The 14,141-nt window shown below is 35.4% G+C and overlaps 1 protein-coding gene across 14 annotated transcripts in view; it reads right to left on the bottom strand.

Annotated features, from left to right (window-relative positions):
* The window catches only part of Stxbp5l (syntaxin binding protein 5 like), a 246,753-nt gene that overhangs the window by 30,256 nt on the left and 202,356 nt on the right, over positions 1–14,141 (bottom strand). For 4 of the 14 annotated variants that reach the window (XM_037209769.1, XM_028895003.2, XM_037209770.1 and 1 more), the window contains 2 exons: positions 13,378–13,470; positions 5,105–5,155 (listed from right to left, as the gene is read on the bottom strand). The exons of 5 other annotated variants lie outside the window; for them this stretch is intronic. In XM_037209769.1, the coding sequence (XP_037065664.1) occupies positions 5,105–5,155; positions 13,378–13,470 (144 nt within the window). Of the gene's footprint in view, positions 1–5,104; positions 5,156–13,371; positions 13,471–14,141 lie in introns of all 14 variants that reach the window. 5 more of the 14 variants (XM_028895005.2, XM_028895012.2, XM_028895006.2 and 2 more) reach the window with 3 other exon arrangements.

Here is a 14,141-nt window from a genome sequence, read left to right as displayed (position 1 = left end):
CATCGGATCATAGGAATGAACTTCCTAGTTATAAGGGACCCTAATAATCTAATAAATAATATGTGACCCCACATGCATAAAATGTGGTGCTTGGCCAACAGGAAGAACTGTGAACAATAACTTCTGAAAAGGAGCTGGATTTGGTTGTGAATGAAAATTCCTGAAAGAATTTTTGTCTAGGGACTTATTGGCTGATTAGAATTTCAGTACCATGGAGAGATTGGAATGCTTCAGGTCCAGAGGCTAATTATCCTATCTTAGGCTAAATTGCCTCCCATTCCTACCTCTGTCTGAACTAACTAACATCTTATAACAATAAATAAAAGCCTTTTAGAATCTACTGACTTAGCAGGCAATTAGATTCTACCAAACCAAAAACTAAGAATGCCATCAGCATATTGAGCCTATAGAAAAGCATACCTCACCTCAATGTATCTGCCTCTCTGGTGTACCCACAAATATACTTCAAACTTGCTTTGATTTACGACTTTCTCATGTTCTGTAAAACTATATGAAATTGCTTCCATGTTTAAACATGGAATTTAGGGTAACCTAAATCTGTGTTCCAAGGCTATGGTTAGTCAAAATAGCTCTAGAATAAACTATCTCTTTTTCCTTTAGAAAGAAAGAAAGGAGGAGGGAGAGAGGAGGGAGGAGAGAGGGAGGGAGGTACTAAATTCAAAACAAGATCCTCTTCTGTGTTGACTGCAAGAAATACATCTCACTGTAAAGGAAACAAAGCCTTAGAATAAAAGAATGGAAAAAGAAACTCCAAGATAATGGAAACAGAAAGCTAGCAAATGTAGCAATTTCAATTTCTAACAAAATAGCTCCAAATAAAAATTAATTAGAAGAGATACAGAAAGTCACTACACATATTACAATTCTGAATATACATGCCCTGAATGTTGGAACATTTAATTTCATCAAAGTAAGTACTACTGGTATGCTGGTTGACCTTCATACAGTAATACTGGATAGCTGTAATACCACATTTTCAACCAATGCACAGGTTATCCAAACCAAAACAAATTAATAAAGAAAAATAAGAGATCACAACATTTAGTGAAAATGGACTTAACAGGCATCTGCAGAAGATTACATCCACATCTTGCAGACTATGCATTCTTGTCAGTGGCCCATGACAGTTTTTTTCTTAAATGGACAATATTGTAGTTCACAATGCAAGTCTTAGTACGTAGAATAAAGCTGAAATAATTTCTTATATCCTATCTGATAAATAACCTTAAACAAGAAGTTAAGAGCAAGGTAAGCTACAGAATATAGACAAAGTTGTGGGGAATTTAGCTACTATAAAAAGGTGAACTGATTGTCAAAGCAATCATGAAAGAAATGAAAAACTCCTGGAACTGAATGAAAATAAAAACACAATATAACAAAATTTGTGGAATACAATCAACATTGTATTTTATAACTGTAAAAGCTTGCATTAAAAATAAAAGCCCAGAGGCATCACAAATAAATAACTTAATGATGAGCTTCTTAATGATAACCAAGAAGAGGCCAAACCCAAAATAGTAGATGGAAAGAAAGAATAAAGATCAAGACTGAATTTCAATGAAATAAGGAGTTTGTTCTTCAAAATGCTAAATAAGATTGACAAACCATTAGCCAAACTACCTAAAGGTTGGAAGACCCCAGATAATGAAATTGAAAAGCAATTTGAGACATTACAACAGATTCCACACAGGATTATTAGGGAATATTTGGAAACTCCATATTATAAGAAGCTAGATAAATTTTTAGATACATGTGACCAACCAAAATTAAAATAGAATTGATATAAACAATCTAACAGATCTGTAATCAGTAACAAGAGTTAGAGGAGATAACTGAATACTGCACTTCTCTTAACTATAACTATTTTCTATAATAAACTGCGTACAATGACGTGTTGGTCTAGAAGAGAATAAAACAATAAAAGGAAGTAAATAAATTAAAGAATTTAAATAGATGGCTGCTTTTAAAATTGATCACTTTAATCAATCACATTCAAACAAAATAAAATTCAAATGGTATTTGCACAGTATATATCTGTCTTTGCAGCTGTCTTTCCTACTATCATATAGAACAGAGGTGTGAGCAGTAGAAATTCTCATGTTATGTCACAGAGCTTCAGTCAGATTTACATTCTTTGAATATCTTGGACATAGGGCTTGAACTCTTAGCTATCATGGCTTAGATTGTGGCTCCTTTGATTGTCATGATGGGAAAAAGAAGCAGCTACTCTTGCCTACCTTATGTCTTAAGTGTGGTACCCTTGTCAATCTTGTGGAATTATCCCATGGCTCATATGCTGTGCTTGGAGCTCTGCTTTGGAATGCCTCTTCTGGAGATAAGGTAAACACCATAACTGTAAAGCTGATGGTCAATAGTTCCAACAATGCTATTCTCTGAACCAGATGATTCACTTCCAAAGCGGCAAGAATCATTTTAAGTTTGCGCCTGCATGCTATTGGAGTTATTAAGTGTGGACAGGGTGTGCTTACAGTTTACACAACAGAGAGAACTCTCATTTGACAAAGAAATTGAGCCTGGAACTTAGTTTTCAGTGTCACTAAGCTCTAACATCAGTCAATCAAAGGGTATCTTGTACTCCTGGACATACTGGTTGTTTTTTTTTACATCAACTTTAAAAAATGTATCTAGAAATGTCCTGCTTAAAACATTACTTGGATGCCAATCCAAACTGAGGAACAAATAATGAATTGGCTTAATATCTACCAGCCATTTTCATAGTTGAATAAAAAACACAAAAGGATTATGTATACTGCCAACAGTAGCAGTCTTGTTCTCTGGGAGGGAGGGAAATCTTAGAAGATTAGTTGAAATAATTAATTTTCATCATCAGTAAACTTATGAAAAGTGAAATTAATGTAATTTCACTTCTTTATACCCCTTTCTATTTATTATATTTTTTGTGTGTATGAAGAATGGTTGTTTGTGTATATGTACATTCACATGTGAGTGTGGGTGCAAGTGTGCCATAGTGTAAGTATGTAGAAGCCAGAAAGCAAATTTGAGTGTAGTAGGTCTTTGCTTAAAATTTTACACACCAAACACAAGGCACCTAATTTTTATAAAAACACTATTTAAAATCACATACTGATACGAACACACTGATAGTGGGTGACTTCAATACCCCACCATCACCAACAGACAGGTCATCCAGACAAAAACTAAATAGAGAAACTCTGAATTTAAATAATATCATAAATTAAATTGTCTTAACAGATATCTATAGAACATTCCATTCAAATACCAAAGAAATCACTTTCTTCTCAGTAGCTAAGGGAACTTTCTCCAAAATTGGCCACCTATTAGGACACAAAGCAAGTTTCAACTATATAGAAAACTTGAACTAATGTCCTGAATCCTGTGTTACTATGATATCCTAAGTAAAGCTGGATCCCAACAATAATAGAGAGAGTAGAAAGTACACAAATTCATGCAAGCTGAACAATTCATTATTGAATGGAAATTGGGTCCAGGCAGAAATCAAGAAGGAAATTAAAAACTTTCTAGAATTTAATAAAGATAGAAACACAATAAACAAATCTATAGGACAATAAAGACAGTTCTAAGAGGAACACTCATAACATTAAGTACTGATTATAAACATTATAAACAAGCAAACAAATTCAAACTGGAGAGATCTCATTTTAATAACTTAATGACACACTTGAAAGCTTTAGAAAAATAGAAAGAACATCTAAAAGTGTAGATGGGAAGGAATAATCAGTCTCAGGGTCAAAATTAATGAAATAGAAATGAAAAAAGTCAGTGAATCCAAGAGTTGGTTCTTTGAAAAACTTCACAGCATTGACAATCCTTTAGCCAAGTCAATTAAAAGAAAGGGAAAGATGATCCAAATTAATAAAATGAGAGAAGAAAAGGAAGATGCTGTAACAGACACTGAGGAAATTCAGAAAAACATAAGAACATACTTTAAAAAGCTACATCCTGCCAAACTGGAAGACCTAAAAGATATGGGTGAATTTCTTGATATATATGATCTGTTGAAGTTAAGTCAATATGAAGAAAATAATTTGAATAGACCCATAACCCCTACTGAAAGAGAGGCAGAATTGAAAATCTCCCAACTAAACAAAAGCTCAAGGCCAGATACATTTAGTATAGAATTCTACCGACCTTCAAAATGTCATGGACTTTAAATTCTACCAGTTGGCAGCAATAGTCTTAGTTTCTGCTTTCAGAAGAGAAAAAAAGATTGGGAATATTAATAATAACAATCTTAAAGAGCTAAAAAAGTAAAAAGCGGACAATATAAAGCAGTTTTTACACCTGAAGAACAGCACAAAGGCAATGGTAGATTGTCTGTTTTAACCATGACCTTGGTTGGATTTCATGCTATAGCTTTGTGTCATAGTAAAGGAAATTAAAATAGAGATTATTTAATAAGGTTTCAAAAAGCAAAACCAAGTCTCAAATGTGAACAAGCAGATACAAATGCTGAAAGAAGTGTAAAGGCCCATCTATGGAAGTATATTTCAATGTAAGATTTAATAACTAAGCCTATGACCACTACAAAAAAAAAAAAGCAATCTCCTTGAATCAAATTATCTACAATGTTCCTAACAACAAAACAAAACTAACAAAACACACAAAAAAAACCAAACCAAACCGAAACAAAACTAGAACCAGAACTCCATTTTATTTTGTACCAGATTTGTTTGGTTAAAATAGTGTTAATTTTAAGCAACATCAACATATACAATAGGGAGAAGAACTACAGAAGAATACCCATCACAAGATTGCAGTCATAAAGTCTACATATGGGACAAATATTTTAAAACATTTTTGTGATGAAAAGAAAACAAGAAACATTACATACCTTGATGTGTAATGACTTAAAATATGTAATTTTGTAAAATGATTATTAACAAACATAATGTTGAATGCTGCCAACAGAACTCTATGGTGATTTTTACGAAAGCCTTTTTTGGGAAACTATTAAATATGGCTATCTAGGAAGATTATGTCATTTATGAATTGGTTGGTAAAAATGTTCAGCCAAATGAATGTAAGAAAACTTAAAGTTGTTGGCTTTTGCCTACCGTACCAAGATCAGCCTTAAGATCTGTTGGCAGACTTAACTTTCTTGATCCTTTGACTGAAAAAACAGAAAAAGGAAAAAGGCAGTTGTTAATTATATGAAATAAAAAAGGAGTGTGGAGGGCAGTATGTTTCACAGTATAGTCAGTAGCATCCTGAAAAGTACATTTACTATGCGTTTATGGGAACAGAAACATTGTTCCAATGTTAGTTGGGTTGCCATTCAGTTGCAAACTTTAAATAGTCAAACAGAAACATGAGGAAAACATTTGTTTTTAAGAAAATAATTAAGTGAATATTTATACAGTTTATTATACAAGGTGTGATTAAGTAATTTCTTAGTAGGAAACTACCAAAAATTAATTTCAGACATATTTAACATATAACATTGCAACGAATGTATAAACTTACACTGTGCACAACAATACAAGTAAAAACACTAAGTTTTATAACTAACTTGATTTAAAATAATCTAATTTAGTTCATTTTCAAATATGCAACTTCAACATCCTAGTTACCAGTATCAATGTTATTTCATCTACCATGGGCAGTATATTGATTATATCACACATAACAGAATTTTCTTCTTTTGATTTAAAAACAGTGTTGATCGGTTTTTACTTTTATCATTGTTATGCATAATGGAAGTTTATCAAATTATCAGGCTTGGCAGCAATCATCTTTACTCAGTAAATTGTCTTTCTGTACCTTAAATATATTTTTTCTTGTGTTCTGAAATATTACTTTTTAAAATTTTACTTCAACAATCTAAAGATGTAAGATCCACTCATATTTCACAAGTTACACAAATTTCTATGTTAGGATTTGACCCAGTTGCTATAGACTCCTGACTATAATAAGCCAAGCTATATTACATAAAAGCAAATATCAACTTTGATAAAAGCAGCATGCTTTTGTTCCTGTGAAAATACATTTTCATATCACTTTATAAAGACTAAGAAGACCCTGGCGGCCGTGGCGCATACCTTTAATCCCAGCACTTGGGAGGCAGAACCAGGTGGATCTCTGTGAGTTCGAGGCCAGTCTGGTCTACAGAATAATATCCAGGACAGGTCCTAAAACTACACAGAGAAACCCTGTCTCGAAAAACCAAAAGACTGAGAAGAAATAAAATCAGATTTTTAATAATTTGGTATTATAATCACCAATACAAACAGAAGATGTTATTTATATCAAAACATAACAAACAAAAACCCCCACATAATAATGGTGATGCAGTATTATGAAAATATCTCTTACATTCCAATGACTGGAGATTTTGCAGGACCTCACATACAAAATTAATAATATACCCTAACATCACTTAACACTTAAGTTGTTACCCTACTATATACTCAGACTGTTTAACCTGCCTTTTAGAGAACAAGGTAACAACCAATCCTATTTGCCTTGGATTTCTCATGTAATCAGCTTCTACAACCTCAGCTAATGGGTAGTTGTAATCTTAAGTTACGTGCTCTTTTATGCCCTGACCCAGAGTATGTGGTTTTATGCTAGTGAATGTGGTTTTATGATAATCCAGAGTATGCATGTGGTTTTGTGATAATCATTTGCTTAAAACAGCAAATACAGACTGAAGTCAGTCATAAAATGAATATCCACTGTAAGTGATGAAAGTAACATAAAGATGTTGTTTGATAAACAATGATATTCATAGTATTGTGTAGTGGGTACTTGTTCCACCTATGATCCACACCAGCCCCTAGGGCGTGACCTCGGGACTAGCTTAAGCTGAGGGACATGTATGCCTGGCCCTCTTCTCCATCTTGTGGGCTTGGGTGGTGCCGACTGACTCAGGTGGCAGGAGCAGTGTGGGACAGGACCTCAGTCTTCCAGCACCTGTGACGATTTGCCTATTCTGTTTAGTGAGTTGTTTTCTCCAATTTATGTTCTAATAAACTCCCTATACCCCTTAAGCAGACTCCCTTGATTTTTTTTCACAATATCTGGGACATTTGGAGTTTGTGACTTAACCCCTTGTAAAATTCTGTTAAAGGTATTTGTAAAGTATCCTTCATTCTTATCCCTGTGATGCTTTCTATATGGTACAAAAACTAAAAGAGCAAAGCTTTTTGCTACAGACAAACATAGACACAGGCAGACACAGATAAACACACACAGCTACACACAGGAGACACAGGCACAGGGGCAGATTCATACAACAGACAGACAAGAGGATGGAAGACATAGGGAGAGTCAAGTAGAAGATTTGAATTCAGGCTTAGTCTTGGTTAAACGGCACCAAGGGGAAGTGCTTTCATTTCAGTCCTTAATGTGACACCCACATATTATTGGTTACTTTGAGTTTATTATTAATGCATTCAAATCGATCACATAATGGTACTTCAGAAGAGTTATTTCATAACTCAGACAGATTGAAGAGGTAAGGATTTCTTATTTAATCCTTTATATTGTTTCTATCTTGATTTTAAATAGGCTCTTTAACACATCTGCATCCTCCCTCCTCCTTTCTTCCCTCCCTTCTTCCCCCCTCCCTCCCTGTTTGTCTCTGTCTATCTCAAAGATTACATTGATTCTTTAAAAAAGGCTTACAATCCCAGCCAGGTTTAAAAAGTCTAGGATCATACAGCAGAAAAATTACTACAGTGACAGATCCACATTCCCTACTATTCTTTGGTTTCGCTTATTTTTCCTACAGGCAGGGCTTGCTCATAAAGTTTAAACTGGCTTCAAACTCACTAAGCATTTGAGGATGAAATTATGATTCTCTTGTCTCCACCACCCAATGTTAGGATTACAGAAGTGCATTACATACTTGGTTTATATGGTACTGGAGATGGAATCAAGTCTTCATGCATGCTTGGTAAGCACTCTGCTAACTGAGCCACATCCCTGGCCCCTCTCCCCATCATTCTTCTTACGATACCCCACCACGGATATTCTAGCATTTAACTTTGGCTTTCAGATCTGCTTAAGTGTTTGGGAATCTCAGCTCCTACCTAGCTTACCACCTACCTTCCTGACCCTCTTGTAGACTACTTCTCACCAGAAACCTAGGACTATTTTCACCAATCATTTCCTCAATTGTGCTGCTTGGAAAGGGGAAGAGTGACTAGATGAGGAACTGATGAAGGAACTTCCCTAACAGCAATGCTAATAACAGGCCTCTGCTATTATGCATTATTCAATATATGCAATATTCTTCAGCTTTCCTGTGAACAAACTACTATTTACCTGTCAAGGTATCTCAGACATTGGGCTGGAGATAGATTACCCTAATGACAGCTAAGCAGATTAGGTGAACACATTCAAGCATCAGAGAATAAGAGGCAAATAATATTAAGAAGTATATTTAGAGTGCTTATTCATACTTAGTGTCTAAAGTGACAGTGAGTTTTTTCCAAGTGCTTTTAGATCTGGCACGTGAGAGCAGGAATCAGTTACTCAAGAGGTGCAAACCAAGACAGCTGGTAGATGGCACAGCAGAGTAGATTGGGTTTGAATAAAATGTAATTTATGCAATGTGACCATGTTCATGCAGCTCTATAATTTCTCCCTTTGTATTTCCAATTAAGCTAAAATACACATTACGCTTTCATTTTATAACATCAGCCAAAGGTAGAAAATGGAGTTGAATCTTCTCACTACCTGGTAGACCAGCACAGAGGAAGACTCAAGAGCCCTGGTTTAAGGACATGGAGAGCTGTTCAAGCTGATGCCCTCACCGTCACACGTATTTCTACAAAGTTCTTCCCACTTCATCTGTTTGAGTAATTCTCTGATAAGCTGCTGGAACTGCAATAGAATTTCCTTCTCTTCAAGAATAAACTCTTACAAAAAACCATCAGTGGTCTGAGTTTGAAACAATGAAGCGTGTGAAACATTCCTCATCTCATATATTGAATTTTAAAACACAGGAAGAGACTCAGGGTAGCAGAACTTTGTATTTTAAGATATTTTACAAATAACTTTGAAGTCCAAATATTGGCAGATCATGTTTTGAGAAACAATGTTATAAACCTGTAGATGTAACCAACCGTCTTATTAAATAAGAAACACAGAACCAATGTAAAAGAGAAAGCCAAGAGGTCAGAGGTCAGAGCTCAGAGCTCAGAGCAAAAACCTTACCCTTCCTGCGGTGCTCCTACTTCTCCGAAAGTAGAGCCCCCAGAGCCCCTTCATGACCGTTGGTTACATCTACATCAACCCTTCATGATAGCAACCAGGTCACTTCCACTGCATTATCTGCAGTGCATTTGAATTTCCATGTAAATTAAAGAGAAGCCCGGTAGTTCTTAGTTACTAAACTAGACACACACACACACACACACACACACACACACACACACACACACACACACACAATATATAAAACGTGTGTGTGTGTGTGTGTGTGTGTGTGTGTGTGTGTGACTTCACTAGATCTTAAAATTAGTTATCATTAGATTTTTTTCAAGTTAATATTTTTGGCTCTTTTGATTAAATTTCTTATCTCATAATGTTTGACTAACCATTTTTAAATGAGTGCAATGTATCCTTATTATGAGTATTAGAAGTATATAATTTTGACATTTTTTGTTTTTTGGGTTTTTTTTTCTACAACAGGCTAGTGCTTTCTAAAACATCAATGTCTTTTTAAGAGTGGCATCACACACTTGGCCCATAATGACTTATTCACTATTAAAATATGCTAGGTCACATTGTTCATATTGCACAGTCTCACCCAGAACAGATTCGTTTTGGAAGAGCTACTCAACTGGTCTACAGAAATTCATACAGAAAACAATATGATAGATAACTTAGCTGGGTCAGGAAATATTATTTCAACAAGATTACAGTTTGATCTCCTCTTCCTCCCTCTCTCCCAGGAATGAAACAGCCTCATGCATGCTAGGTAAGAGCTCAACCCCTGTTACTTCTGAGCTATAGAACCAGCTCCATTTGACTTCTTATGACCTAGTCCTGTTTGGCTTTGGGCAAATTATCAGGGAATTATTGTTTTTCTTAATATGAGGTGGCATACTTTTTGGAAATAAGAACAAAGGCAAGAGAATTCATAGAATTATACACTACAAAGTTAAATTTTATTCTTTTAATTATACCTCAGTACATCTGACATAAGAGAAATAAAATGCCAAGGAAAGCATCCCCACAGTTTACTCAATCCCTACTTACTAAATCATAGCTGTCAACTTAGGTTTCATTTTTATTTCATTTGAGACAGTTTCTCATATAGTCCTGCTGGCCTCAAAAGCTGAGCATGAGCTTCTATTCGGGATCCTTCCTGTTGTGTTTCCTGAATGCTGCCATAGCAGGCATGCACCCGCACACCTAGTCTGTGTTGTGCTGGGGACTGAACTCAGGGATTCATGCATGCTATGTAAGCAGTCGGTCAATTGAGCTATGTTCTGGCTGATTTACCTAAATTTCTTTTAAGTAGGATCGTTATGAGAGAACAATAATGATATAAATAAGTAAAAGGACTTGCTTATGGCAAAATGCATTTATAAATTCAGGCTTAAAGGTCACATCAGCAGATTATAAACTTTTGCAAAACTGTTATTATTCATGCTTCCTAAATTTAGTTTTAATTTTAATGACAAGGCAAATAAATCAATTTGAGTTTATCACAGCTTGTGCCAGAATGAGATAATACACTCAGCCCTTAAATATGAACAGAATTTTAAATGTTAAAATATGCTTTTGCTTAGTTGTCTTCATGTGTATTGATTATAGCATGTCCTTTAATCACCTATAAAGGTCCTTTTGCTAATTCTTCCTTCAGTTCAAAGTCAGTGGATAGTGCAATGTGGTTCATCAGAAATCTGTAATGACTTCAAATAAATGTCAGCCATATCCTCCTTTCTCTAGCTGAATCAACAACTCCCCCCCCCCCCCCCCCCGAGACAGGGTTTCTCTGTGTAGTTTTGGAGCCTGTCCTGGATCTCGCTCTGTAGACCAGACTGGCCTCGAACTCACAGAAATCTGCCTGCCTATGCCTCCCTGAGTGCTGGGAGTAAAGGCATGCACCATCACTGCCCAGCTTAAATCAACAATTTATCAACAGGTTAAACTCCAAATCAAAGTGTTAATGGCTACCATGGCTTTAATGATAATGTATACCATAAAGAAATACGTTAGAAGTTTCCAATTCAAGTCTGCTGCTCAGCTGTTTCTTGCACAACTAGATTTTGATTTCTAGTGAAAGATTTTGAACATGTTATGGCTAAGCCACGGTGAGCATTTGCAAGCCCAGAATGGTCAAGGGGAACTAACTTGCTCCCCTTAGGCCATGGATACTTGCTCCTGTGTTTGTAAAGAGAAACGGCATATACTGTGGCGCACCTATGTTCTGGACATAAATAAACCTTTAAAGCTAAGATATTAGCTAATGCAGTGATAGAAAGTGCCTGGATAAGGTGACTTTTTATGATTTTAAAGTCATGCCCTTTAAACTGAGCGGCACGATCTTCTTGACATAGAAAACACTACCTGTATGTTCTAGACATCTAGGAAACATAAATCTGACACTCATTTAAAATAGAAGTTGTTTTGATGAAAATGTTTGCAATGTTTATCAGTGTACTTACATATTTATTGATGAATTGACTGGTTGAGTATGGCAATTGAATTTCCCTTGTCCTAACCCACAAACTGAGAAAACCAATACACCAGATTTGTTTATGGGCAAAATTAAAAGCAGAAACATTTTGGGGTCACTATGCCATGAAAGGTCTGTATTCTATATTTACCCCCCCCCCAGAAGAGGCTAAGATACAGTGGGCAGAGAGTTATTGCCATTAGAATTTGCCTTGGCATAAAAATGTCTTGCTATAACCTTATATTATACATTATATTTCTATTTAGACAATGTTACTTAATGACTATCAATTTCATATACGTCTTCATCAAGTATGATACTTCATTTCTGATTAATTTAATATATATCTCAAATGATAAATTTCCAGAGATACCTCGGTTTTCAACCTATTTTTTTAAACCTTTTACAATAGGAGGTCAATGATTTGTGACCATTGAATCTAGGCCAAGTAATCAAAAGCCTGTGTGTGAGTCTTGCTGAGCTAGACGTGAGCTAAGTTGTTGCTCACAAGGTACACTGGAGTGAGTTCAAGAACTTTTGCCCTCAGCAACCTCACAGGGTTGTTGTAAAACTCAAAGCAAGCTATCAGGACAAAAATACCTTATTTGTGCTCAAGTACTATAAAATAGAAATTACAGTTTTTTAACAAACAAGTTTAATAATTACATTAATTACATGAATTATAAAAATAAAGTAATTTTCAAAATAGACTTTCCCTAGAATTTATGTAGTAAAATATTTTCTTCTACTATTTCAAGAAAGGTATATTTCTCAAGTTCTTTTTTAATATTTTTGTTAAATATAGTCTCTTTATAACTCAACTACTCTTTCTCATTTCTAGGTCATATAGTTTTAATAGTAATTATTTTATAAATGTCACATGGGCTTTCTCATTTAATGAATGAACACTGGAGGGAAATAGCTTAGGTAAATTGAAAATTTACCCCTTTCCTTTGAAACATTCTGAACTTTACTTTTCTCACCAGAAAAGGGTATGTGGAAACTACTGTCTATAAAGCTTTCACAAATACTTTTATCTTCCTTGGCTACTGATCTTACTTGAGATCTATAATATTAGTAACTCCTTAGAGTTACAAATCTGGCCATGTTCACTTTTTAATGAATGACTAACTTAAGAAGGGTATAAAGCCTGTATTTGAGTTTATTTGGGTCCCAATGAGCAGTTTTGGGTTTTAAGGCCTCTGCATAGTATTGTGATGATGAAACCTGTGCAGGACAATTCTTCAGGAAAACTTTGTGAAGTGGCAATTCTTTGATAGAGTCCTTGTGATCATCAGTGGTTGTTGCTGGCTACAGAAATCAACTCATTGGATTATAAAGGCTAATGGGTGATTCTATAATAAAATCTCAATAGTTGGGGGGGGGTATTTAAATTTCCTGTTTGTCCTGTCCTACTTTCTTATAGGCTTCGTGAGGTTATTCATCTGTATGGTTTTTAAAAAGTATCAAAATTCTATGGAACATTTCAAGATAAGACAAAAGTCTTAGGAATCTCTACTTTTATAATGTGATATAAGTGTTTCTGTTTGAATAAATGCTTCCAGTAACATGTCTGTATTTGCCATGTTTTGACCTGTGCTTTCAGCACAACAAACCAAAACCAAGTTTTGAAATGTGAAGCAAATTGGGAAGAAACACGTCTTTCGTTTATTCATAGAAAAGATTTTCACCTTCACCTGGCAAGTGGTGTACTTGATTCCTTTGTCTCACAGCTGGCATTTCATTCCTATAAAAGCCTGGTGCTGCCTCAGGAGTTCTGGTAGCAAGTCCTAAAGGAAGGGAATACAAGACTATTGGCATATAATTTCTCAGCCCAAGTGAACTAAGAATATTTCTTAAAGATCAATTTCCTACTGACTGCACAGAGGTCTGTGCGCTGGGCTGGCTGGAGTGTGTGCGTGCGTGTGTGTGTATGCATGGAGAGATCAGAGGGAGGTGTCAAATACCTTCCTAGATCACTCTCCACCTTATATATTGAGGCAGGGCTTCTTATTTGAATCCAGAGCTTGTTGATGCAGCAACTCTAGCTAGCCAGCCTGTTCCAGGAATCCTTTATCTCTGCCTCTCAAGTGCTAGGGCTACAAGCAGACTGCCATACTATCTGACATGTATGTAGGCACTGGGGAGCTGACCTACAGTACTCATGATTGTGTGACAAGCGATTTTTTACTATTTTTATTCACTGAGCATCTTCCCAGCCCAATTTTGTGCCTTTATTTAACATAAATATGGTTATGTATATACATACCTATATATGTACGTATGTATATATTATAGGAGGGAAAATAAAGTTTCTTTGAAGATGCAGTTGGATATTAGGTACACAAAATTTACCAGAAGAAAAACTAAATCTGGGCCACTGAATCTAGATCAAGCCCAAGCCTGAGAAGAGACAGAGTTGGCCACTCTATTCTTGACTATTTTATGACACCACTTCTCT

The sequence above is a fragment of the Peromyscus leucopus genome, chromosome 12 (genome assembly GCF_004664715.2).
Source record: "Peromyscus leucopus breed LL Stock chromosome 12, UCI_PerLeu_2.1, whole genome shotgun sequence".
Lineage (NCBI taxonomy): Eukaryota > Metazoa > Chordata > Mammalia > Rodentia > Cricetidae > Peromyscus > Peromyscus leucopus.
Note: the sequence above shows the minus strand (reverse complement) of the source record. Positions and strands in the feature narration are given on the sequence as shown.